The 27,029-nt window shown below is 39.1% G+C and overlaps 2 protein-coding genes across 7 annotated transcripts in view; both read left to right on the forward strand.

The window, feature by feature from the left end:
* Positions 1–1,493: 1,493 nt before the first annotated feature.
* The window catches only part of Nckx30c (solute carrier family 24 member Nckx30C), a 72,532-nt gene continuing 46,996 nt past the window's right edge, over positions 1,494–27,029 (forward strand). For 3 of the 6 annotated variants that reach the window (XM_077419756.1, XM_077419758.1, XM_077419757.1), the window contains exons 1-2: positions 1,495–3,313; positions 18,623–18,646. In XM_077419756.1, coding sequence (XP_077275882.1) covers positions 2,441–3,313; positions 18,623–18,646 — 897 coding nt within the window. In that variant the 5' untranslated portion in view covers positions 1,495–2,440. Of the gene's footprint in view, positions 3,314–18,622; positions 18,647–27,029 lie in introns of all 6 variants that reach the window. The other 3 variants (XM_077419760.1, XM_077419761.1, XM_077419759.1) reach the window with 2 other exon arrangements.
* LOC143904818 (uncharacterized) lies at positions 14,930–16,443 on the forward strand. Its single transcript, XM_077419765.1, has 3 exons — positions 14,930–15,067; positions 15,214–15,347; positions 15,433–16,443. The coding sequence occupies exons 2-3, from the start codon at positions 15,294–15,296 to the stop codon at positions 15,766–15,768; spliced, it is 390 nt and encodes a 129-aa protein (XP_077275891.1). The 5' UTR covers positions 14,930–15,067; positions 15,214–15,293; the 3' UTR covers positions 15,769–16,443.

The following is a 27,029-nucleotide window of genomic DNA, read 5'->3' on the forward strand; positions in this document are numbered from 1 at the left end:
ATCTGATGTATATCCAATATTATTAAAGTGCAATAAGAAGAAAAAAAAAACCCTCGATAAATTCCTTCCCATTTTCCTTTGACCAAACATACGGTGTAGCTCTCGGATATCTCTCGGATAACATCTGACTCGTAATCGACAGAGGCGCAAGACGGAGAGAAGATAAATCTAAAAGACCAGAGGCATGGAGCGCTGACACATACATGCGCCATCGATTATTTCGAGCAGTTTACTTCGAGGGTGAACGAGGCTATTCCATAGACCTAGAGCACACCCGATAGATTCCCTTTATTTGTATTAAACCCGATTTTAACGTAGGGAAAATTGTATGGCGGAATGTCACACGCGTCTTTTTGCGTTGATCAGTTTCCAACTTTGCAGAATCCAGCGATTTCTCGTCGCTCGACGTCGCGAAACGAGTCACCTGTGTGTGTCTCTCGACGCGGAAGATCGCCTGTTCGGCACCGAGCCGTCCGTTCTCCACAGCGTGATCCTCTGGAAAGAATAGTCGATGCCGAACTGATAGAGGCAGGCGCACGTACGCCGCGCTGCGCCGCGCGACGGACGGCTGGAATCCGTCCGGGTGACACCCGTTATACGTGCATTCGTAACATGGAGTTGTGGAGTCGGCTCTCCGATATCGAGCGGGAGGCCCGGCGAGGGGTGCTCGCACGTGCGCAGGCTCCCACCTCCACGACCTACCACCTCCGTCGTGGTGGATACGGGATACGTGTACGGGGGAGGAACGCGCGGATATCGCGGCGAGTGGAAGAGAGAAGAAATTCAGGGCGGCGGGCCGTCGCGGAGCGAGATGGACGACGTTCGAGGAGCAATTTCGGCGGGGTTGGAATTGGGTGGGCCACCACGGATGTCGGTTGGCGCAAAAGAGAGAAGCGCGGGGTGACGCGGCCGGCGCGCGGCGCGAAGCAGAGGAAGCAGAGAGCTTCCCCTGTACGCGGGAGAGAGAAAGAGAGAGAGAGAGACAGAGAGAGATCGCGAAGGGAGATAAACGATGTTCGAGGATAAAGAGAGGGAAAAGGAACGAAAGTAAACGAGAGGAAAACATGAGAGAATGCCGGACGATGGATGGAGGAAGAAGGTAACAGGAAAGCGGTCTCCCTGCTCGCGAAAAACTGGGCATCTCAATGGAAAAGAGAGTGGTATAGGTGCCCGATGAGAGAAGAGGACAGAGGATCGTGAGCAATCGTTGGCGCGACGAAGATAGACCACCAGGCGCTGTAAAACCGATACTATTATAAAGAGGGTCGAAAGAGGAGTCGCGGTAGCGAATGAGACGGAGAATGGAAGACGATCGAAAGAGCAAAGGAGAGGTCTTGATGGCGAACGGAGAAGATCGTAGGAAGGAACAGGGTGGGAGAAAGAGATAGAAGGAGGGAGTCGGGAGTGCGACGTCGGTGGATGCAAGAGAGGGGCGGAGAGTGAAGCGAGAGAGAGAGAGACGGAACGGAACGGAACGGGGTTGTTCCAGTGTGCAGCAGGCGGGCATCGCGGCGGGGGCGCCGTTCTGCTGCTCCTGTATATCTATCCAGGGTTATATGCACCATCCACCGCATCCTAGCGACCACGACGGCGACGACGACGGCGACGGCGACGGCGACGACGACGACGACGACGACGACGACGACGACGACGACGACGACGACGACGACGACGACGACGACGACGACGACGACGACGACGACAACAACAACGACGGCGGCGGCGGCGACGACGACGACGACGACGGCGACGACGACGGCGACGGTAACAGCGACGGCGACGGCGACGACGACGACGACGCCGACGCCGCCGGGAAGCAAAAGGATATCAGTCGCGTCGAATACCCGAGTCTGTTCGTAGTAGCGGCGTACATCAACATTAGTTGTAGTAGTAGTAGTAGTAGTAACCATAGTATACGTCGCGGACTAATCTTATCAGTCTGCAATATTGTGAACGTCAAGTGAAAAAGCTCGCCGAGACACAGCAAGAGGCAAGAAAAAGAGCGGACGTATAAGTGCTAAGGAAAAAGCGGAGGGAAGGGAAAGAGCCTGGTGAAGGATCGAGTACCGCGGTCACACGTTAGGTAGGTCCATCCAGAGGAAGGCATCGGCAAGGAGCCTCTCCTCATCGCCACTCTCCAGCATGGCCCAGCCTTAGTACGGTTCTCCTGTCGTACACCCTCCGCGGCGCGACACGATACGACACGTAGAAGAAGGTGGTGGAGGAGTCGGAGGTGCTGGCGGCGGCGGAGGAGGAGGAAGAGGGAGCGGAGGGGGCCAGGAGGGAGGAGAGGGTGGAGGACGCCGAGAAGGACGGAGAAGAAGAAGAAGAAGAAGAAGAAGGTGGCGAAGGAGGAGGAGGACGGAGAGGCCTCGCTAACGACGGCGATCGTCCTCGAGGGTGCGAACCACCGACAACTGCACCACCGCCGACGACGACGATGATCGTGACGGGCCGTGATCGGCGTACATGTTGGAGGCGGAGACGCCGATTGGCGTTGGTGACTTTGCTCTCCGCGGTTCTAGCCTTCGCGATGGGCCCCCCGTTGTCCTCGGGCCATAGACCGGCGCCGAACAACCCGATCACGTTACACACCACCACGAGCAGCACGGTGCCCGGTCTAGTGCGGTTAAGTAACGGTACCAGCGTGTACGACAGCAAGAACAACGGTGTTAACGGTGTCGCGGCTCTCGACGGACATAATAGGACTAACAATAACGATACGAAGAGGCCGCTCTTCCCCGAGGATCTGTTCACCAACGAGCAACGGCGCCACGGCGCCGTGATACTTCACATATTCGGCGTGGTGTACATGTTCGTCGCGCTGGCGATTGTCTGCGACGAGTTCTTCGTGCCGTCGTTAGACGTGATCATCGAGAAGTTCGACATCGCCGACGACGTGGCCGGTGCTACCTTCATGGCGGCCGGTGGATCGGCCCCCGAACTCTTCACGTCGATCATAGGCGTGTTTGTGTCGTTCGACGACGTCGGTATCGGCACTATCGTCGGTTCCGCCGTCTTCAACATCCTTTTCGTGATCGGCATGTGCGCTATATTCTCGCGTACGGTGCTGTCGCTCACATGGTGGCCTCTATTTCGCGACTGCACTTTCTATAGCGCCAGTTTGCTCACCCTGATCTACTTCTTCCGCGACAGTTACATATATTGGTACGAAGCACTTGTTCTCTTTGGATTCTACTTGGCATATGTGAGCTTCATGAAGTGGAACCAGCCGATGGAGAAATTAGTCAAAAGGATACTCTACAGGAACAAAGTGACCCGGGTCAGGTCTACCGATCAGCTGATGCCCTCGGTATGTACGGAATGTATACGCCGCGAGCCGTGTACCGTATACCGCCGATCTAGGAAAACCGTCTGACCCTGTCTTTGTCTACTTTTACACCGATCGATTAGTCTGTCTTGTTCTATGATTTCCCTCTCATTCTATCCCCGTGTGTCGCGTCATCTCTTTTCATCCATCAACCCCTTTCCATCATAGATACATGTCACTGCTGTACCGCCGCCTCTCTGTCTACACGCGTTTTCCCTCTCCATCTATCTGTCCCTCTATTTCCCTCCACCCTTTCTCTATACTTTCCCCCGATTTCCCTGTCTCTCTTCCTCATGCATCCTTTCTGCCCCCTTACGTACACGTATTTGCACAGGTCTTCCCTTTACCCCTTATACGCTACCGTGATTTTATATTTTATGGAGGAGCATAGCGTCGCGTGACTTTACCTATACTCGCACGACTCGCTCGTGGGCGGTGTTTTGTCTCGTGGACGGACATTGCCACGTTTACTTTTTTCCCCTTGTGGTTTTTTTATTTTGCATTTCGAGATGAGTAGCGACTAACCGATAGACCTTGAGCACAACGTGGTCAAGAGACGCGACCTTGACCAAATCACGGAACTTGTATGACAAATGGATGGCCAAACTGCGCCTAATTTAGTCCCGCAGTAGTTCTCGGTTTCTCTTTCGTACGTTTTATTTTACGGTTAATAGATAAATTGATAATTATCGATACGCCGAATCCGAAATCCACAAATAATATTAGAATAAGTCTTAAATTACAGGAAGCAAATACTTAACGGCATTACGTAAGAGTGCATGAGGAATACATGTAACTATTAGTGAGCTTTGCACAAACTTGGCACTTTGCAAGCGCGAGTTTTCGAGGAGAAATTGATATTTAAATGAAATGACATGATAATCCCAAGTGCATTTTGAATCGCATCAATCATAGTTTAAGACACATGACCCGCTTATCTCTCGCATGTAGGCCAAGGGAGAGCTATCGAGATATATCGATTGTTACGCTAACGGCCCCCTCAAAACACTTTCTTTAGGATTTTATATACGATTACAAGCGTAGGTCTTTCTATTTTACTTAATCCATTTTACAAAGTGTATCTCATTTCCTCTATCTCCACGATCTAAACTATATATGTTTCACATTAAATAGCAGCTAGCAGCGATACAGATGGTTCGTATTCAAATTATATAAGCGTTATGTAAGCAAAAGATTATATGCGCTTTGGAGAAATAAAAGTTTACTCAAGACCAACTTCCAACTGGCTGGATTTCGATCATCTTTACGCGCGAGTCAGCGCGCGCTAGCTGACTAATGTTTATTCTGGTAATGGTGTCTCGTACAAAGAAGCGCGATTCATAAGCAGAGAAAGAGAGTCGTACTCAAGGTCGTCAGAGACGTCACGAGCACTGCGAGCTTCTCCACGTTGAAGTTTCTTTGACCTGTCGCGAAAGAGTAAAGGCGAAACAATACGCGCCCCCGGACTTTATACAAATGTAGAAACTTTGCATTATGGGAAAACTAGCTGTTGTGACAACATTCAGTGCTAGCGTAATAACGCTAACTATAAACACATAGTGCGGACGTCAACAGCGAGTGACAGCGAGTTTTGTTATATTCCGAGTCGCCGGTTGCGTTATCAGTATCTTAGTATCAAACGCGTTTTTTTCCACTCGTGCTTAATCCCGCGAGGTTATCAGCTATAGTGATTGAGACTCAAACGTTGCATAATCTCCAATTTATGCCGCAGACGAGACTTTAGCCTATCGGATCAGCGCAAGATGTTGTAAATGAATAGTTCTACGTTTTCGTAACGACTAGTCGGCGATCGATTCGCTCGCAAAACCCCGAATGATTGAGAACCTTTCAACCCAACGCTTCGTGGGCAGAGTGCGTTTTTGTTCCAATCGATTTTGAATCTTGCACGCGAAAAAGAAAAAGCAGGCTGTTGAGCGAAGAAAAAATTCGTTATGGGAAGGGCACGTGATAATGACGTGATAATGACGATTTTGAAAGAAGGCCATCTTTGGCATTAACGCGTGGAAAAAAGACGTGTTAGACTTTAATTATATAAAAAAGATCATATAACAATTTTCTGAATACAGTGGATTGATAATCTAAAATGCGTCTCGCGTAGGGGAGACCGGGGCGAAGTCGTCACTATTTTTTCGGTGCTGATTTTTAACAACAAAACAAATAATTTTAGTAAAATGTGGTATACCGTTGTAAAGAGTGAACCCTTGGCACAACAAAATTTATAAGGATTTTTGGTCTACTTCGCTTTGTTCAACTGGTATAGAGTGAAAACGACAAAGGTGCAAAAATTGAAATGTCAAAATTGCCGGGGCCGAGTCGTCACTCCATTTTCGGACTGAATTTTAAATGAAAATTCATCATTCCAATCATGAAAAATGATAGGATACATTTTATTAATTATTTTTTAATAGAAAAGTAGAAACATTAATGAAAAACACGATGGCGGAAAATAATTACAAGAAAAACGCACACACTTATGTGCCCTACGCTCACACGAAATGCATTGTTTTTTGTCAGCTCTATTCTGTCATCTCTGAGCACACGCAGCACATATTATCCAAGTTCTCGTTGTGATCCGACCACTACTGCTTCTTTGACTTTGATTTTCACTCGAAGCTTCCATGATATGGCTTGGTGACGACTTCGCTCCGGACACAGATTTTAAGTTTAATCGCTCATGAAATATTAGAAATCAACAAAAATAAAAAATTTTCACTGGATTCGTGTTCAGCATGCATTACTCTTCAGAATCAATTATCTCGAGATTCGGAGAGAAAATAATATTTAAAATATTAAAAATTTTTGACGCGCAAAAAATTTTATTTTTTACCTCCGAAAACACGTTTGCTTTAATGAAAATCACAACATGGCATATAATCTCACTAAACTCCGTTGGTCACATGGGCACCATAAGTAGCGTTTACAATATTAATGACGAGTTCACACAACATACAAATTTTGAGATAATTGTAGCGACGACTCCGCTCCGCGATCTCCCCTTCTCCCCTATATATAAAATTAAAGTTTTTTTTTTGTTTTACGAATTGGAAAGATTACATATATGAGGCTAATTTTAGATAAATTTTAAAAATTATTACGCGAGATTGTAAAGAGATCTCTGTCTTTGACATATTTATGCGGTGTAAAATGAAACATTATGGATCTTTTTCTTCAACGTTACAATAATAATTCAAGAGAAACTTTTCTTTTCACAATACTTTGAAAAATTTTTCTCGTATAATAATAATATGATATATTTTTATAGTACACTTACATAATGTAGTACATTTAGATGAAGAAGTTAAATATGTTACAAAAACTAATGAGAGAAGTTTCGATTATATCAATACAAATTAAATACATATGCTAGATATATAATTATATGCTAGAAAAGCAGGTGCGTAATTACAGCTAAAGTTATATTACATTTTTGTTGCAAGTTTCCAACGAACTTCTGATATTTGTTTGATTTTGATTGATTTACGTCACTCGAAAATAATGTTTCCTGCAGCCACATTAATTAACCTAATTATTTCTGTATACAAAAAGCGTGATATGTAATCATTGTGTCACTTATAGGATTCTAACAACAACATATTCATATTTGCACGCATATATAATATACATATAAAAGACACGATACCCATTTAGAAGATGCGAACGAGATCAATCGTAATTGTTATTCCATATTCTAAAAGGTTCACGTTGTTATGCTTTAAATGTTAAAACGCACGTGCCGCCTATATGATATATCGAATGCACATGTAACTTTCATTGATGCTGAAATAATGTTTTCTTTTGGAGTTCATAATATTTAATGAATAACAAAATAATTTTTAAAGATAATACACGATATATATGATAAAAATACGTATAATGAATAATGGAGTAGCTTTGAAACACTCAAGTTAAATTTAAGATACCGAGAAAATGTCGCAATTCGGAAATACGTAATCCGCTTCTTCGAAATTGAGACGGAATCTGTTTTACCTTTATTCGTCTCCCTCCGGTGTCGTTTACGCTGACATTCGGGAAGGCTTAACTGAAATTTTTCTTTTATTCCTGCAATGATTGTTTGTCACGGAAAATAAGATTACAAAACTTCGATGGAAGCGGTATTGGCGCGCGCGTGATATCGATTGACGGAAAGGGCCGTTTCTCCTTAATTTCATAGACTCGTATTATTTCCGTTCCCAATGTCGCTAATAATTCGAAGTACGGAAATGCGCTTCTGTCAATCACGCAGAATGCCGAGAGTGCGAAATATATCTCTCTTACTGACACTGACTGGTGATTATTAGAAGACCGCAAATCGCGCGATAACTGCATAATTGCATCCGACTGACAAGTGATTGAAGCATTCCCGAAATTGTTCGCGTTAAATTTATTGCGGTAGTGCGACCTGTTATTTAGACGGTTCCTAGACAATTATAATACGGTGTGCGTTTCAGAAAGTAATCTTGATATATCGTTATTAATTGATAACATTTTCCGTAAATTATCCTAAATATATCATTAATTCATTATAATATTAAACGGCGATATCACAGAAAATCGCATTATTAGTTCATAATTGCACTGTGCAATGTGCATTTATTTATACGTTAAATCGTAAAACTTTATACCGACAGTTTGAATCGTCGTGATCAAAATATCAATACTGATAAATATTACATGAGATAACATTACACACAGTTTAATCACTGTCTCGCATTCTATATACGCACATTACGGTTAACGCGGCGTTTAACACTTTGCGTGCAAAATGTTACTATCTCGACTCGCGCGCTGAAAAGTTCTTTTTTTCCTGCCGTACGGTGAACGTGCGTCCGAGATTATAATTAGACTCTGATATCGTTGTGTTTATTAATATCAAGTGTATCAAACTAATTCTGCGTGTAATATCGGTATCATGTTTGCAATTAAATAAATTTACAGCAACGTAGATTTAGATTGTTTTTATGCTGATCTCAATTGTCTTCAATGCACACGCGCGTAATCATTTCTACGAAACTGATGACAAAAGCACTGGTATAAATGTAACCTTGACTCATCTCGCACAAAAAAGTCTCAACAACATGTCATTGGCTTTATTAAAATAGATACTGTCTAGTCAAGATGAAGTTGTACATGCGCGATCGTACCAGCTGCGCACCAATTGAACTTTTAAACTGGCCGTTATTAGTCTCTTATTGTTCTTTCTACAGAGTAACGCCGTATGCGAAACTCGTGCGAAATATATATACGTGCAAGAGAAAGAGAGGCGGCGGTTAGCAATAGAATGATTAAAAGGTTAATTAATATGGCCATCACGGGGCTGGGATACATTCGGAGTACTTAAAATTCTACGCGAAAGACCTTAAACACGAAATCCAATAACTTCGCCGGATAAGCGTCCCCTGTCCGTTCGTCGCGACAACGGTCTTCCTGGTGATTCTCTCCCGGTTTGTCCAGCCCTTGGAAAAAAAAGAAGAAGAGAACGCTTCTTCTTTTGACTTCTGAAATCTCACTCGGAGGAGTTACGGCATTGCAGTGCGCCGAGGCTCTCTCTCCACCCATCGTCGAATCGATTCGACAGTAGCTCTTCCGCACGCTTCCATCGTCTCGGCGAACGCCCGTGTTGCAACCGTCGCGCGTCTGCATTTCAGTCCGCTTCGCCCTTTCTTCTCCCTGAGTTATAACGGCCGACGGGACGTATACATACACACGGGGGAGCATTACATAATATGCGCTCCCGGTGGGTGAATGGGGAAAAAATTTACGGGCGAGATAGCACGAATTTAGCCATCAACTTGAGCGACCGCAGAAACCCTCAGATATTTTACGGCTCGTGTCTGATAGGTACGTCGAACACGTTACGGGATTGTTATTAAGTTCGGGTGTAGACGTACAGTGAACGTCTCAAGAATCGCTTTAGCATCCATTAGAATGTGCTTTCTGAAGGCGCTATACAAAAAAACGTGTTTAAATATTCATATATCATCATAATAAATATACTACAGTAAATAAGTAAGTGCGCGTCGAACAATAAACGATAATTAGCATTGAGCATGTTTTTCAGATATTAAAAGATAAGCATGATTTGACTTAACGATGAAAATGTTAAAAATGATACTTTTTATATCACTAGACACTACAGACGCGCGCTTCGCGCGCGCTATTTAGCTTTAACATTATGCTATTACTATTACACTATTAACCCTTGATACACACAACTGTCAAAATATACAATGACAGCTGCAAATGAAGTAAGCGCAGCAAGAGAACCAATCGGCATCGCGGAAAAGTGCGACAACAATACCTATGACATGCCCTTTTTAGAAGAGGACTTTTGATTATCAAGCATAAAAGATGCTCGAGTCAATAGCTCTCAATTAAAAGTTTTAAGAATACCTATGTAGAAATTTGTTCATTTACAATTTTTTAAATATTTTATTCTCTTCTATTCTTTTTTCATAACGGATTTGAAATTATAATATTTTATGAATGAAAAGTTTATATCGATATTTTTTACCTTTTAAACATATAACGGAGTTATTAAAATATTCCACCGTGTTCTAGATACGATATTTTAATTCGAAAAATATTTATTTGTCTATTCACAAAACATCGGTATGATCCTGCGCGAATAAAATCAATTATCATTGAATTTAATCGAACACATTTAATAAAGTACATTGAAAATTTTAATTTTGGAAATTCACTTCTGGATTGCGTAGTGTAGCGTGTACCGTGGAACGCTAAATCACGCGCTCTTTTTGCTTTAATCGGTTATCGCAGCGTAACAGATTACGAGTTTGTAAATATAGTAAATGAGCACATCGATTTAATTATTAACGCGTTATGCGCGCGCAACTGAGCGTAGCTTTTTTTACTGCCACATCTCTGCATCGCATCTCAATCTCGTTGCAAACAATTTTGCATTTAAACAATCAGCAACGGTAATCGCTGCCAATGTGTCAATTATTTGCACACAAACACATTTAACGCCGAGCGCAGATTCTTGCCGAACGGCGTTTAACGGCGTATATATTTTTGCAGCTACAATTCTTGGTGCAAATACAAATACAAATGCAGCGTCCGCGCTCCAAGTATTAATATTACTGACGCTATCGCTCTGTGCCTTTGTATATATAACGAATAATAATTAACGACCATATTGGTTTCTTGTAAAACCTCGACCTACTTTTCTGCCGAACACCGAGTACGTTATCTTCTTTGTATACTGCCATCGAGCATATATATTTCTTTAGTCTTTTTTTAGTACAATGTCGCGCGTTCTCTCTCCCCGTTTCAAAGATTACTCAAACATCGTATACACACGTTTGCGTGCGATTACTGTATAGAAAATGACTCTATTATTAAGAATATAAGCCATTTCGTAAAGTGGAAAAAAAGTATTTATGACGAAATTAAATTGTTATTACTACAGAAGCTAATTCCTATGGCAGTTGCTATATTTTATCGTGTACGCCAGATACAGTGTAGTTGCTTAATGGGCATTAAGCTTAATGAATATTTGAGGACTCGGATTATGAAACAATAGGCGGTATAACTGTAAGCCAGGAGTCTTATAGCTTGCCTTAATTAATGTTTTGTGAAAACATTCGCGACACAGTTCTCATTAGTAATGGAGATAGCCTTCCGGATGGAATCACTGTCGAAATGTCGCGCAGTCCCCGTATACCGTCTCAGTGATTTTTGGCCGTATATATTAAAGAAACAACGCGACGCGCGGCGCGAATTTTCACGGTGGAAATATGGAAATCGAGGGCGCGGCCTCGTCGCACGATGGCGCCGAGTAAATTGAACAATAATAATCCGCAGACTCGGCGGCCGCTGGGGGGTCAGCTGGTAATCGCGCTGGGGTAAGTGTCGCGCTAAGTGGAACGTGGCCGTAGCGAAATAATGGCGCGCGTTAGAAAAGTCACAAGTTCTCGGTCCAATCGGGCGAACCGATATGCCTCGCGAGCTCCCTCGCACGCGGGCGGTTTCCCTCCTTTCCCTTTCTTAATAATTTTTAACGTGCTAAATATTTACTCCGCGCGGGTCAGACACTTCTCAACGTTGAACTTTATAAGGCCAAAGTTGGGGCGAGATAATCTCACCGCGGATTTTAGTGGCGTGTGTAACGCCGGCCGGCAGCAATCGTATAGTACCACTAAACTTGTCAAACTTGTGTATCGCGATGTTAGACACGATATTAAATTTTATTAGATCTCTCTAAGAATATCGCAAGATAAATATTAAAATGCGCACGAAAATAATAAGAGCTTTATTCCGGTGGAATGAAAACTTCGGCAAGTTCGATAGTTGATTAAAATACCACGAACACACAGCTCGTGTAACCATCTTGACTTTAAGCACTTTGCGAACGCAAACACCCTCTTTCTCGGAAGTATAATACGCTCGGACTCTGAATCGCTTTGGAATGTTATTCTTCAAGTAAGCGCAGCATAGATATAGGTCGGCGCCTGATCGATGCGTCCGCGATCACAACCTCATAATTGCCGTCGTAAATCTTCCGTCATAATCTGCTCCTTTGTCTCGTAAAAAGGGAAAAAAAGGGAAGAGAAAATATTCGTGCCACAATTGAGAATTAGACCGTCCTCGAGGGGGATTTCTCCTGGACTGAAAAAAAAAGAGTAAAAGTAAAAGTCTCTTAAAAAAGATAGAACGATAGACAATGAAAATTATCGGTGCGGACCGCGAACATGTTGTGTTAAATTGTACGGTAGTCTGCCGGTAATTGTTACAACTCGAGTATAGCTGAAACGCAATTTCACCCACCGCAAAGTGATGATTCTCTTCCAAAGTGACACATATGTGTGTACGTACGGCCTCCGCGAGGTATGATGTGGGTCAATATCGCTCTCACGTACCTTTTTTTTTTTTTACTTTTTATCGGGGAGTAACTTTGCGCAATGCGCTTAATCGTAATGATCTTTTAACGGAGAGTCAGGATTTTAACAAGGTTGATCTCATTAAGAACTTATACGTATAGTTATCCTCGTGTGCACAGAACACGCTCGTGTCGCGATCGCAAACATAAATGCTCATCACGCAAAGTTTTGCGTTTCTAACGTTTCAAATGGCCATTATATGACATATCTTTTACTAATTAATTCTTTAAATTATATCAACCAAGAAAAATTAAGTAAAAATTAAATAACTTGCATATATATTTAGAATATTTAATCAAATCATTCTTAGCAATTAATATATGTTCGCCCATCGCTTCTTTTATATGCATTTACACGTGCTTTGAATGTGGAGAAATGAAGATATACTTCTCAGCTTACACCAAACAAGCTTAAAAATGGCACATTAATCTTAGCATGCACTTTCTATGAATGTCACATATGTTTAACTATAAGGATTCAGACACCGTTTCAGTTTGCCGAGGGGATTTTATTTATTCACTCACCCTCGAATGTATTAATTAAATTACAAAATGCTCGCTCAAAATTTTATTGAGTCTATGTGGAACGAATAATAATGTGTAATCATGATTTTCATTTAATCGTCGATTTTCTTTGCGTGATTTCGAGAGAAGGATAAATCGGTCAAAGAAATTTCATCGATTCTTTCTAGTCTATCGTTGTCTCTGTTCTTCGTATTTTTCACGCCGATGACCATATCGATCTTACGAAGGGATTCTAATCCAGCCGTTCGTTTTACTCGAGATTATCCTCAAGATCGGGACGCTTAAAGAACGCCATAAATTAATCAGATGGAATTATCGTTTTGCAACATTCGCGTTATATATCTCTTTTTCGTTTGTCGACGGCGACAGTGAAAGCCAAACGATTACTCGCCTAAATAGGCCCGAAAGAATATGCGAGTACCGATCTCTGTCATTTCCGACATTTTTATTTCTTTATTATTCCTTTATGCTTTTTCTACGCGTCTATCTTTTTATTCACGGGCATAGTTCTTCAGCGGTGCATTATGCTGCAACTCATCGTGGCCTGTCGTTACGGAATACTGCAATACGCTTTGGTGTTTCTGCATCAAATTGTGTTATTAAACTAGTTTGTTCCCGCTCGAGTTATTTTAGATTACGTCCTCGTAAAATGTCGCTCCGCGCGCATTACCGCAACAATCGGTATCGCTATACAACTTTGGTGTTTCCTAATTAAATATATTAGATCGTTCAATCTTGTCGCGCTGGCAAACGGCAGGAAGCTCGTTGGTGAATGAACGTCCATTATAATACGTAGGTACCAAGGAGGGCAGAATTTAATGCAGTTTGACTTCTCACAAAAGACAGCGTACCGCTCATCGCTCTATATTCTCATAGGCATCCCGTTAATTACGAAGCGCGTTTGCAGTCATCTTTATGAATATTGGCTAAGTTTTGCCGGGATTAATATCGTCATTATTGTATTGCTTATTGCAGCGACGATTCGTGAATTATTTACGCGCTAGTAACACCACTTGATAATCTTTGAGATAAATCTCTTGCGTATTCTCAATAGTAAAAATATTTGAAATGTAAATAATTGAAATTTTGATGGAAAGAAATTGGTTTTTCTTATTGCTTAAAGTCAGATATCAGCGTTAGTAATATTAGATACGCGTATTAGAGAGAGAGAGAGAGAGAGAGAGAGAGAGAGAGAGAGAGAGAGAGAGAGAGAAGTGTAAAGAAGTATTTAATAATTAAAATAATATGAGATAGAAGCTGTTTGTCGGAAAAAAAAGGCTTGGTTGAATTTACCAAGTTTTTCTTGGTTACGTATATATTGGTAACTACAACCATTGACTTGGTTGCCGTAACCATGTACACTTAATTAGTTTGACAATTTAAATTTGGTAGGAACTATTATAACTTATAACCAACGCCATTGGTTGAGGTAACCAATAAACTGTATTGTGATTGGTCACCCAGAAATTAGTTTTCACAACCAATGACCGTAGCTAGTTTAACCAAGTTCTTGGTGAATTAAAAAGCATGGCTGCACTGTCGAAGACTGAACGTGCTAACGTACGGATGTCGTTCGACTTGTCGTTGCGTCGTCGTTGACGATTTTTCTCATTGACGTCGTGTGCGGGTATCGGTCGCAGTGAAACGCGAGCGGTAAGTAGTATATAGTAATGCTAATTTGAAGCCATGGTGCTTGCGCGGGGGTACAGGGCCAGGGAATCCCCGCGCCGCTGAGATCCCCCCTCCCCGCCGAGATTCCCTGGCCCCGCACAATGGCTTCGAATTGATATTGCTGTACTATTGCAGTAAACCCCTCGGCAGTGAGTTTCTCGGTCGTGTCCCGATAACTGCGTGTCCGCGGTATCGGTGTTGTGAGGTATTTTGGAGAACGGGAGCGCGGCGGGAATCGCCGACGGACCGCGAAGTCCTTCACTGACCTAACTTAACCTTCAGCGCGCGGCGGTCAGCGGAGAATCTACGTCCCGGATTCCTGGCGACACTCGCGAGCCCCGAGGGGCTCGTCGACTTTTTCCGCGCGCTCGGTCACGTCGGCGACCGATCGGCGACCCGGCGCGGCACCGCGCGCGTCACGCCGTCACCGTCATCATCATCGTCGTGGTCACCGTCCCGCGATCGCCGGTTGCTTCGCCGCCAATCGAAGACTTTTGACACGAGTGCACCGACTGCGCGAATCTTCGTCGTCGTCGTCGTCATCGTCATCGTCACCGTCGCCGCCGTCGTCGCAGACGAACGGAAGAAAGGGAAACACAAAAGTGTTATATTCTTGTTCTGTAAGTTAAAATTCTAAAGATTTTCAACTGCTATTAGAAAAATAAATAAAAGTGTTCGTCCACTGCAGTTTTTCTAACATTAAAATTTGAAAAAAATATTGTTGCGCTAGTAATTAACTTCTCTGAAATTATTTTTATTTTGATAGACGAGTCACCAGTCACAATTTTGCATAAGTTTGCCAAACTTTTTGACCCAGTAACGCTGAATGCACGAATTGGCAAATTCATGACGCGGCCGACTAGAACAGAAATTGCAGAAGGATTGGTGTTGCACGTAAAGGTATGTAAGGTTCCTACATTTTTTAATATGTTGAAACTATTTTTCTCTTCACTACATGTATTTTAAATTTCATCATGTGTTATAGGTTATTGACGATTTGATGCCAGCAATTGACCGTATGCCCTCGAAAGCTGGGCAGCTAAAAACAACATTGCAACTCCTGGCGGCAGTTGTTGACCTCACTTTGCCAAATATAACTGAATCGTACGTTGCAATAGACGACATTTTATACAAGCTGGACAGTTTATTACGAGCCGTCGATGTCTGCTTTAAGTGCATTTATGCCTTACATGCACAGTATCCAGTGCAAAGTGAACGCCCGTGGTTGGTACTACAGCAGATCATTTATGACATCTACACGCCGTGGGACGCTCAGATTCCTGTTGTGATACAAATGTGTAAGAAGTTTGCACTCGCATAACACAAAGTACAATTTTAAAGACTGTTGTATAATATAGATTATAAAGATATAGATATAGATTATAATATAAATTATAAAGAGAGTTATAAACTGCGTTAATTGGTACGTTTAGTCGTTGATAGTCTCCCGTCGGGCTGTAGATTAGGTTAGGTCTTCATTGCAGATCATTGGTTAAAACACAAGCCGCTAAAATGCCGCATTGCACAGAATGTGGCCTCTTCGTGCTGTCGGTACAAGCTCTTCAGATACACAATACGATTGTGCATAACTTATCTAACTCTGCAGTATTTAGATGTAAAGAAAATGATTGTTTCCGCGATTTTTCAACGTGGAATGCATTCAAGAAACATTTACTTTTCGCGCACAGCTGTTTTTTAAACACTCCATCCCAAAAACGACATTGTAGAGACCGTTCTAAAGAGCCCGAAATAGGGAATGCAGACTAAGATGAACCTATCATTGATGGTTCTGCTACTGCAGCACATAAATTTTGGGAATCGCTATCCGATTCTATGTAAATTAAATACCTGCCTGGTTCTGAAACTTGATTCGGATAAGATGTGTGTTTTCGGCATTATTAAAACAATTACCTGCAATGAGAAAAAAAAGTAATCGTTTAATGCAACATGTGCACAAACGTTGAATTTAATAAAAACCTTCATTCCTATGAAATAATTAGTAAAAATAATTACAATTTTTTTCAACTTGACACATTGTTGACTAATTTTCCATGTATCCTGCACCGAATGACAAGCGGTCAATTTTATTTGTCACATTAAAATATGTAATTTAAATAAATAAATACTAAATACTTTATAAATACTTTCATATTATAATTATATAGATAACAACAGAACCGCAATTAACTAGAAAATTATACATTTTTATGTGAAATATTTTTTATAGCTCAGTTTATCCGTTAAAATATTTTTTCTTATTATAAGAAAATAATTTTCTTATTACAAAAAATATTTCACATAAAAATGTATAATTTTTTAGTGCTTTAATCAATTAATATTTCACCAATAAAGATAGTTAAATTAACTACGGCCGTTGGTTGCATCAGCCATGACAGTTGGTTCCATCAACCAACTAACTTGGTAAAGTCAACCTAAACAATAGGTTAGAGCAACCAAGTGACGTCTGAGGTTTTACCAATTTCTTTTGAATGGTCCAACCAAGTACTATGGTTGCTTTAACTACGGCAGTCTAACCAAGTGCCGTTGGTATATGTAACCAAGATATCAGCTGTCTTATATATAATCAAGGCACTTGGTCGAGGCGACCATTTTTTTGGTTATCTCAACCAATAATCATTTTATTGTAATGCAATTTAATCCAGATCTGCGGATAAAAAATTAATATTTTATTTACATATTTCTCGACAATGGAATTAGTGAGTTTATACAACATGATTATACCAGTCGAAATAAATGTTAATGTTAAGTGTTAATTCGCATGTAATCCGCCCTTCGCATCGTTTAAGTGGTTTAAGAGTGATTTCACTTTATTCTTGATAATGAATAATGTGTGACGTTCGCGGGGTTTACCACTTCCATTTAAATTTCTTTTTCAATATCCCAAAGTGACGGGGTAACTTGTCTCGAAGCCATTATGCGTTCATGCCCGCGTGAAATTCATCTTGCAAGGCAAGTGCGCTTTAATTAAATGTCAATCCAATGTTTTTTTGCATCATTTGACGTCGATCAGCGTCGCTTTGCGTCTCGGGCTGCAATTAAAGACATGTCTCAGATCAAGCGCGTACTTTTGCATTTTTTTAAAAAGCGTATATTTTTATTTTTTATATCGTATATATACACATATATCATATGCATGTCACGCAGCTTTTCCATACTCGTGATAAATGCTACTTTCGATTTTTTTCTTCCGCGCAAAAAACATAAAATCTCGAAACGAATTACGGCGTGCCTGTGACAGCATCACGCGGTGCTTACGCGAACAAATATTTTTACGTAACGTGCAAACTATGCGAGCATATGCATATACACGTACACACTCGCACGCGACGCGACGCTTTCACGAGTCAGCGCAAATAAAACGAAGTCGTGCGAGTTAGATGATAAAGACTCGGCTTTATCAAAGGCTATACGTATTGCAGCTGCAATCATAAGTCCATGATAGCGGCTTTGAATTTCATCGACGCTATTCATTTTAATCGTTATAGAATTGATACTTTTAGCGCTGCGCTTATAAAAAAAAATAGATATGCAAAAAATATATGCTTTTGAAAAAATAATTCTCTGTAATTTTAAACATAAAAAGCTAAGGTTTCTTCTTTTTCCTTTCACATAAATGCCGACTGATCGAATGTACGCGCTTTAAAAGATATGGTTAGACCCAAAGCAATGAGATCAAGATCGGCTAAGTCGCGTTTAATGAATTTAATCGTTAGGAATGAAATTCGTTTATCGAAATTATTACCATTTCACATTGTTCAGAACATCAACAGCAATGTACACGACATATACGTACTTTGTTGACACGAAAAATTTGCGCATTATGTAAGCTTGCAACGTGCAGTGAAGGAAAAACACTTGGAAAAATATAAAATCGAGACAGCCGAAGTCACGAAATCTCTCATTATCTCAGAATTATTACTACAATTGCATCTTCTAGTTCGAAACTTTCGAGATGTGCCGTAACTGCAAATTTGTGACTGCTGGCTTCTACGATTTTCACATATTTTTTTCAGTGTTGTCTGTGTACCAGTCAATGTTTAAGCTTTCGTATAAGCATCACTGTTGAACTGTTTGTTAATGTTATCATGAGTCAGCTAAGAAACATGAACTGATTGTTGTTATTGTGATTGTAACTGAATGTTTCTTGCTTGCAGCACCAGAGCGCCGCCCAGGCATTGGTGAGTCGCATGGTCTCTTTCTTTTCCTTCCTCTGTCTCCGATTTCTTACATGCATATTTTATGTACATTTTTCTGTCACTCCGTTTTAAGTTGCTGTCACTAATAACTAATAACCTTTCTTGTGGTGCGTTAAAATTGAAGCACGTAATTGTGTTTTGTAGGTATTAATTTTTATTATATACAGGGTGTCCGGTAATAATCACCGAATCTCTTGTATGCAAGTAGAGTGAATTAAACCGAGTAGAAAAGTCTTCTACTATTTTGCGAAATTCGCAATACTTGCTAAAAAATCAATTGAAAAAGATCTACTCTAGTAGAAGCGCGCGGCAAGAAGAGATGTCCAATTCTCTCAAATATTGTGAATAGAAAGATTTTTCTACTCGGGGGGTTTAACTCACTCTATTTGCATACAAGAGGTTCGGAGATTATTACCTGATAACCCTGTACATATAACAAATATGTTGATTAAAAGCTACGAGAAAAGGTTGAATAAATCAACGATTCTCCTTATTATAAATCAAACCTGCATCATGATATAGATGTGTATATAGAAACTTACGCCACCTTCTTATTTATAAAATGTTCTCTATATACAGCGTTTTTCAAAATTCTACACGTAAACTAGAATATATAGCAACTTAATTTAAGTTACATAAATAACTTAAGACTTATAAATTAATTGGACGACACAACAATATAATGATTGAAATAAATCTTAGTTATTTAGTTATGGTATTGTTCTTTATTATAAAACAACATTACACATTACTTATATTTTATAATTAATGTTATATTACAAAAAGAATAGTGTCCTCGGATGAATAAGGTAAGCTGGATCAAGAAACCGGGAAGTTAGAAACTGAACCTTTAAACTTTGCGAAAGCGCAACGATTTTTACGCGACGCTCGTAAACCAACTTTTAACAAATTCTATCAAGATTGAGCTTTCTAAACTTACTTTATAGTCTCGCTCTTCAAAGACATTCTAAATATCTGAAATTTATTTTATATTAATAATTCCCGCGATTCAATGGTTTATTTTATAACATGAGACAACTTTTATTATATTTCATCAAGTTTAAAATTTTTAGTTTATAACGCTATATTACCTACAATTAATTACAATCAAGGCAAAGCATGCAATATTTCCTTCCTTTTTATTCTTCGAATTAAATTCTCGACAGATATAACGAACAAGAGTAGTAAAATTGATTGTAAAATTCATGAAGTTTAATTGAGACGAAGTTACACATAATTACATTTATACATACGATTACGTGCCTGAGCTTAATCAATACAATGTTTAACTTATTGAATCACATTCGAGCCGGAGAGAGATCGCGGTGTTGCACAAAAATAACTCATCACTGTATTTCAATATGAACAATCAGCGAGAATGTTTCGCGTGGTCGATGAAAAGCTCGCGCCGCGCCGCGCCGCGCCGGTCGGTCCGATACGAGGTAGAAACGGAACGACGGTCGGATGCACGTGAATATAAACCCGTCTACGGCTTCGATGACCTCGTCTTGCTTTGATAAATTCCTCGACGATATCGGTGCCGATTTTCCGAAGCGTCTCCGAATTGCGATTTACACGAGGAAAACGCATCCAGCTACAAGCGGCGCGCTTATTCTTGCGTGCGCCACCGATGTCAGACGATTCGTTGCGCACCATAAGACGCTTGCTGCCAACGGCACTTCATTGCTCGCCGTGTAGTACGAAATAATTTACTCCTGATGGACGGCGCGGAAAATCCAATCGCTCGGATAATTGAATTGTCGGGCCGATCGGATTCTCTTGCAACCTTTCGCAAGATCGAGCTTCACTCTTTTTTTGCTGGTGCGCGCATCATCGTCTGGACGGCTCCGACGGTAGCCGTTCCTTAAAACGAGACTTCCGCGGTAGAATTTCCGCCTGACGAATCTCGATATATGACAGACACATGTCACCGAGAATTCACAGAAGATACGAGGTCGTTTTGCCTTGAACTTTTCTCCCTTTGAATCTTATTAGGCCAATGTGCCTGAATTTTTAGAATGAGATCACACGTTATTCATGGAAGCTCGTTTAACGATTAAACGTGAGTCCTCATCCAGCCGCTTTATAGGTTGGAAGATAGCATTGGAAGTTGTTGAGAGAATGATAATTGTAACTGTAACTCTGCAGAAATCGTATCGTTACGCGCACTATAATTTGAAAGAAACATGGCTATCCTATGTTTCACATTCATATAACATTGCAAATCCAACTGATGTTATTTTTACACGCATAAACGTCTAAAAATGATACATAAGATTAAAGCTTTTTTTACATGTTTTTTTATGTGTTAAATTACATCATTTAACACGTTTAATCGTATAAATTAAAAGTTAACACGTTCAATCGTGTTAAATGACGTGATTTGAAACGGTAAAAAATGTGTAAGTATATAGAGCTTCAGCTAAAATAATACACTTGGATTTGTATAATGAAAGCAATCGCATTTGCCGAACTTAAGTTCTTTATAAATATAAAAGCGTCGTGTGATATAACGTAACAACTGCAACGTAATACAAAAGTTTGCGATTATTAAAAAAAAATTGAGCGATAATGCGAAACGCGAAGGATAGAATTTGTCGAAAATATCGTCGTTTATTGTCCATTATCCGGAATCCTGTTCGGCAAAGCGCGTGGAAAACGATTTCATACGGAAGCACAAACTGGGTCGGAAGTATTGTAAAAGTTGTGTAATTGCGACTCGGTTGGGATAACCGATTCGAAGGGAGAAGGGAGAGACTTCGGCGAGACTCTTCAGCTTAGTTTCGCGCGCTAGAGCAGCCATAGAGCCGTAAACTTCTTCCAAACTGAGGCTTTCCAAGGCTCTTTCCAATCCGAAATAACATCCGCTGGTCACATCGGTGTGTGACACGTGTATCACCACGCCCATTAATTTTGCAACGGCCGTGATCGAATGTTTTGGCGTATAGTTAAACGTTTTGCAAAAACCATCGCAATACCAGGCATCCGCATTCTTCGAATATTTACGCGTTATATGTGCATCATGATATTCTGAATGTACTCTTCTCTCTCTCTTTTCTTTTCGTACCTTTTAATTAAAATATAAACGCATCTTATGGCACATAATTGGCGTGTTTCAGAGCTTATCAATTTTTGAGAAAGCAAGTGAATTTCACTGCTTCTTTGCTGCTTTTGCTTCTTTTTCATTTTCTCGCTATGCACTTGCGCCATGAAAAACTTATCTCGACAATAGCACATTTTCTCAAAATATCAGCTAAAATGTTGAGGTGATTGGATGAATAATATTGTGTAATTTTATTTCTTATTTGTCTTCGAAAGAAAAAGAAAATTATAACACGTATCTCAAGTTTGTTTCAATACATGTAACAGCTATCATAAAAAACATTTTGGCACATTGTCTATTAACACGATTAACAATTATATAAATAATTTTATTTATTTATTTTATTTATTATTTATATATATATTGATATTAATATAATACTTTCACAAAGGATGAAAGAAATCATGACATTCTCGTTTCAAAGTTTGTGCCAATACATAAAAAATTACATTTTTTTGTATATTTACTGGTTACGAATAAAAATTACGCGAAATTTATTTTATGGACTTTGAACATATTATATTGTTTGCGTGTACGTATCTATCTTTCAATTCTCAATAGATATTTTAATTTATAATAATTTTATAATTTACGCAATATCTAATATGTATATGCACAACAAGCTAAAAAACAAAACTAGTTAATTGGACAGTGAAAAATTAATATTAGCTAACCTACGAAAATTAATAACAGAAGAATGATTGGCACATGCATATTATATTCCATATTATATGTAAAAATTATTCCAAAATCAATAAAAATATATGGCATCTATTGTAAATATTGCATAATTTAATGAAAAATTTTGACTGATATACATTAAAAATGTATTAAACTTTTGTTATACCGTATTGTATTACTATAAGTTTATATTTTTTTTTCCATTTTCTCACTGATTTTTTATCAAGAAATATTGAATAACAGCGTGTTGAAAACGTCGCGTGGATCACGCGAATATCGTAATTTATTTGATCACAAAGCAACGACAATAATACCATTCACTACTCTAAACGTCGAATTTAACGCCCAACCCGTTTAATTAAAATTTAAAACACCTTTCTATGCGTTTTGATTGCACATGCAAATTATGTTATCGCGCGCGCATCAGGTTGCTATCAACATATTTTGCCTGTGTATATTATTATTTCAAAACTATGCTATACACATACGTTACACATACTTCTTTGCAAGGCTCATTATGTATATAAACTTTAATGTCATTCATATTACCGAATTAAATCGCTAACAGCAATCTATTGCGGTAATTATATTTACTTTTCCAATGACTGTCGAGTATTATTATACCGTGTATATCCTTATCGGACAAACATAACGGAGAACAAAGATTGCTCATTCGCGGAAAAGATAGTTCTCTGGTTTACATTGCTTTGCTACCTAAGCTAACTTAAAATTAACGTAGAGCTTAATATGCGAGCAGCCTCATTATTTGGCCATGTGTAATTTTATTAATTGTTTATCTTTCAACATGCAGATTTCTCTCTCTCTCTCTCTCTCTCTCTCTCTCTCTCTTCCTCTTTGTTGAATATTTTTATTTTAGCTCATTGCTCCGCAATTACAACTACCTTTTATCCTAACTACGTGAAACACACATAAATAGGTTAATAATAAAACTCGACTCTACAATACTTACGCTTGCGTATCTGAACTATGCGCAACAGCAAAAATAGAATTTATTGCGACATTTATAACTTTGCTTTTAGGGATACTATCACCAATGACATTCTAGATTTAAACGACGCTAGAAGTATAGTGTGACGCAGATGGAATTTTAAACTACAATTCTGTGGTATAAGATATTGACTGTAATGTCATGCACGTGTAATGTGATACTTGTATATTTTTGTCACTTATTGATGTGTACAAAGTACGTGAGAAGACAATATTTTTTTATACAACTTTAGCTTCAAACAATATTCTTAAAAAATATCTCTCGCTTGTTTCTCTGACCATCGATTTATTATGGTTAAATTAGTATAATGCAATTTGGTCATTGCAAGCACGAGTGTGATAATCCTTGGCGTTTCCACCACAGATTGTAGTCATTGTTATATAGTTAAATATAGTATTACGCAAATTCTGGGCGCATTAATAATAGCTACTGGTTCAAAGTAAACTTTCCAATTCAGCATCCATCAAGTTAATCTCTCTGTTGTTACATCATAAAAAGAATAATAATCGTCCAATGCATTTTACCCATGATAATGCAATTGCATAAATTATTACTTGAGTTCGTCCGTTATACGAAATATAAAACACGTTATTGTATAAGTTGTCATGCAGCAGATTTAATTAAAATATGCTTTAATCACGACTTTGTTCGATAACTAATCGTGTGTGCTGCTTTAAAATGATAAAATTATTAATGCTAATCTAAATTCATTTATTCATGCTTTTTTTATAATGCACATTGATATGTGTCATCACATTGTGTATTTATTCTTTAAAAAAGAGAAATTAAAGGACTATATTCGTGCTTGTAACATATTAAATCGACATCTGTCTTTAAAAATTTATTTCGTTTTTTGATTCAAATGATTTAATGAAGATTCTAATTTCAATAATAATAAGATAAAAATCATTCATGTTTTGTTCTCATCTCGTCCTCGTAAGATATCTTAAAATGTCTCAAGTATAACAAAAGTATTTTTGCATGTACCGTAATAATAAATGTAATCTCGATTTAAAGCCTCATCTATAGTGTAATTTCAGAATCATGTTAGAGAACTATATATGAAAACGTTGCGCATGAGTAAATTATGCTCATTACTTATTCACGCTGGTTTCAAAAATATTTTGATACGATATACCTTGTTACAGAAAACTGTTTGATTTCTTTATTTTTAGTTTATTTTAAGCATCATTCATTTAACCTTTATATAAACATTTATATATATAAACGTTGTGAGAGATAAAACATATAAATGCGAAATAATATCATTGTTGTATGTTACAGTACTAATCTTATCATCTATAATTAAAAGGACGATATTTCCACTTCATAAGATATCTGAGACTTTAATTCATTGACCAAATTAAATCGCAGCATTGACGAACCAACGGGAACAAATCCAATTTCAGTAAAAAGAAATTCCGAGAGATATCACGTAGGAGAGAGAGAGAGAGAGAGAGAGAGAGAGAGAGAGAGAGAGAGAGAGAGAGAGAGAGAGAGAGAGAGAGAGAGCTCTCCGTGACATTTCCTGGAATAAATACACCGGATACAAACAAATTGTCCTCGACATCGTACATTTTTTTACGCGCACCGGGTTTCTTTCCATTTCGGGAAATGGTTTTTCAGATTTTTTCTCCCAGATATATTATCTTTACGATTGAGCGTTGTATACATTCGCGATCTTTCAAACTCTTTTTTTACGAGCGCCCTTAATAAACTTATGACCCGCGCGCTTTTATCGCTGACTTCACGTTAATGTGAATATCCTGGGGGCAGTAAGTGGGGCGTAAAATTTCCGCAATCGCCATTCCCATCTTCATTGTTCCAATATTGAATTATATACAAAGAAAAAACGCTTATAGCATAATATAATATTAATACAAATATAAACAATAATTTATAGTGACTAAGAATCGCATGAATTTATTTAGAAGTTGATAATTCTAATAAAAACATTATATTTGTTTCAAAATCAATATGAAAGGCAATTAGCAATACTATTTTATTGAAAATATATATTTGACAATTCTCATTATTTGTTGAGATTGTAGATTTAAACGCTATATGTAAATTGAACGTTATATACTTTAATATCATATTATGTGAATCAATTTTTTGCATGCAGTATAGCACACAATGTACTACATTATAATATTATTTTCAATATCCTTAGGATAGTATGATCTCCAGCGATTGCTAATGTATAGGTTGTTTTCGAGCGTAATACTATACTCATCAATAACAGGCCATTAATTATCACATCGAAAGACAGATAGTCGCATGAGAGAACATCCTCCAGCGATATATTGCACATTGATTTTACTATACTTTTTTTGCGTTATCGGTAACATAATTACTTTATTTACATAATCAAATGTAAATACCTTTCTTTGTATTGTCAATTTGATTCGAACTTGATCGTTAAATTTAAATTTGCATAAAATGTACATCAATAATTTTTATGTAATAAGTGTAATAAGTAGACCTATATATAAAACTCTCTTTCCACTTATCAAACGGAATAGTAATTATCTCAATTTTGCTCTATCCGGCACACAGTCGCTATGCTTGACCCATTTCTTTTATTTTAGACTCACCTTTATGGAGAACAGGCGGTTTTGCGGACCCAAGATATAAGCTACCTAACTATCGAATGCAAACTTGATATGCGTTGCTAGCACGAAAATACTTGGAAAAGTCGTAAAACGATATATCTAACATAAGCGGAGAAAATACGAGGCTTAGCCTCTAGAAAATATCAGGCGCGATATCAGTATACTGTTACCAGTACACGGACGCAAAATCAATTTTGTTTAAAAACGGGACGATGATAGCTACACGATACTCGATATTACATGAATATACGGGAACTTTAACGAAACGATAATAAAAGCGTAGATAAGACAAAGCTTTTTAGAAAATAAGGGAGGAAGGTCTTCTTGCGTAATTCTAATTAAAATATTGCGGTTGTTTGAGAATCCGTGGCTCATTAATGGTGCTGTGCAGTAGCAGACGTTAAGTAAAATAGAAATTGAGAAGATATAGCGTTTGTACATTAAGGGTTTAGCTATACACTTGATGTGGTTGTGTAACGAAGACTGGTAATTTTAATGCAAAGCGGTTTCGTAACGATAGTTATTATTTCTAAAATGCAAACTGTAACTCTGTTCAGTCCTTGACAAGTGTACAAAAGCAAACGATAATAATGGAAATATACAACAATATACAACGTAAATTAAATTGACAATTGCGATTATTACGATTTCAGTTAACCACCGTTAATTATATTATACATATATTCTACACACATATTACGACAAAAAAGCTTTTTGCCATAATATGTGTGTAATATATATGTAACGTATAATTTGTCACGGCTTTTTGCACTCCCGGAGCGGTCCGGGGCGTGTGCCGGATTAAAAGGACAAAGGAGAGCGGGATAATAGGCCTCTCCGGTGATTCTCTCGCACCTCCGACACTCCGCGAAACGGTTTTAATTGTTGGGCGCCAGACGCGTAAATTCGCGTCCGCGAAATCGCAAAAGAAACCCGAAACGAGACGCAGGATGAAAT

Source organism: Temnothorax americanus, unplaced genomic scaffold, assembly GCF_048541705.1.
Source record: "Temnothorax americanus isolate GAGA-0224 unplaced genomic scaffold, ASM4854170v1 Scaffold58, whole genome shotgun sequence".
NCBI lineage: Eukaryota > Metazoa > Arthropoda > Insecta > Hymenoptera > Formicidae > Temnothorax > Temnothorax americanus.

Bases quoted from the DNA above. Each gene is read 5' to 3' on its own strand.
- LOC143904818 (XM_077419765.1), top strand. From the start codon at position 15,294: ATGACGCGGCCGACTAGAACAGAAATTGCAGAAGGATTGGTGTTGCAC. The intron at 15,348-15,432 runs GTATGTAAGGTT...CATGTGTTATAG, and splicing joins GATTGGTGTTGCACGTAAAG to GTTATTGACGATTTGATGCC.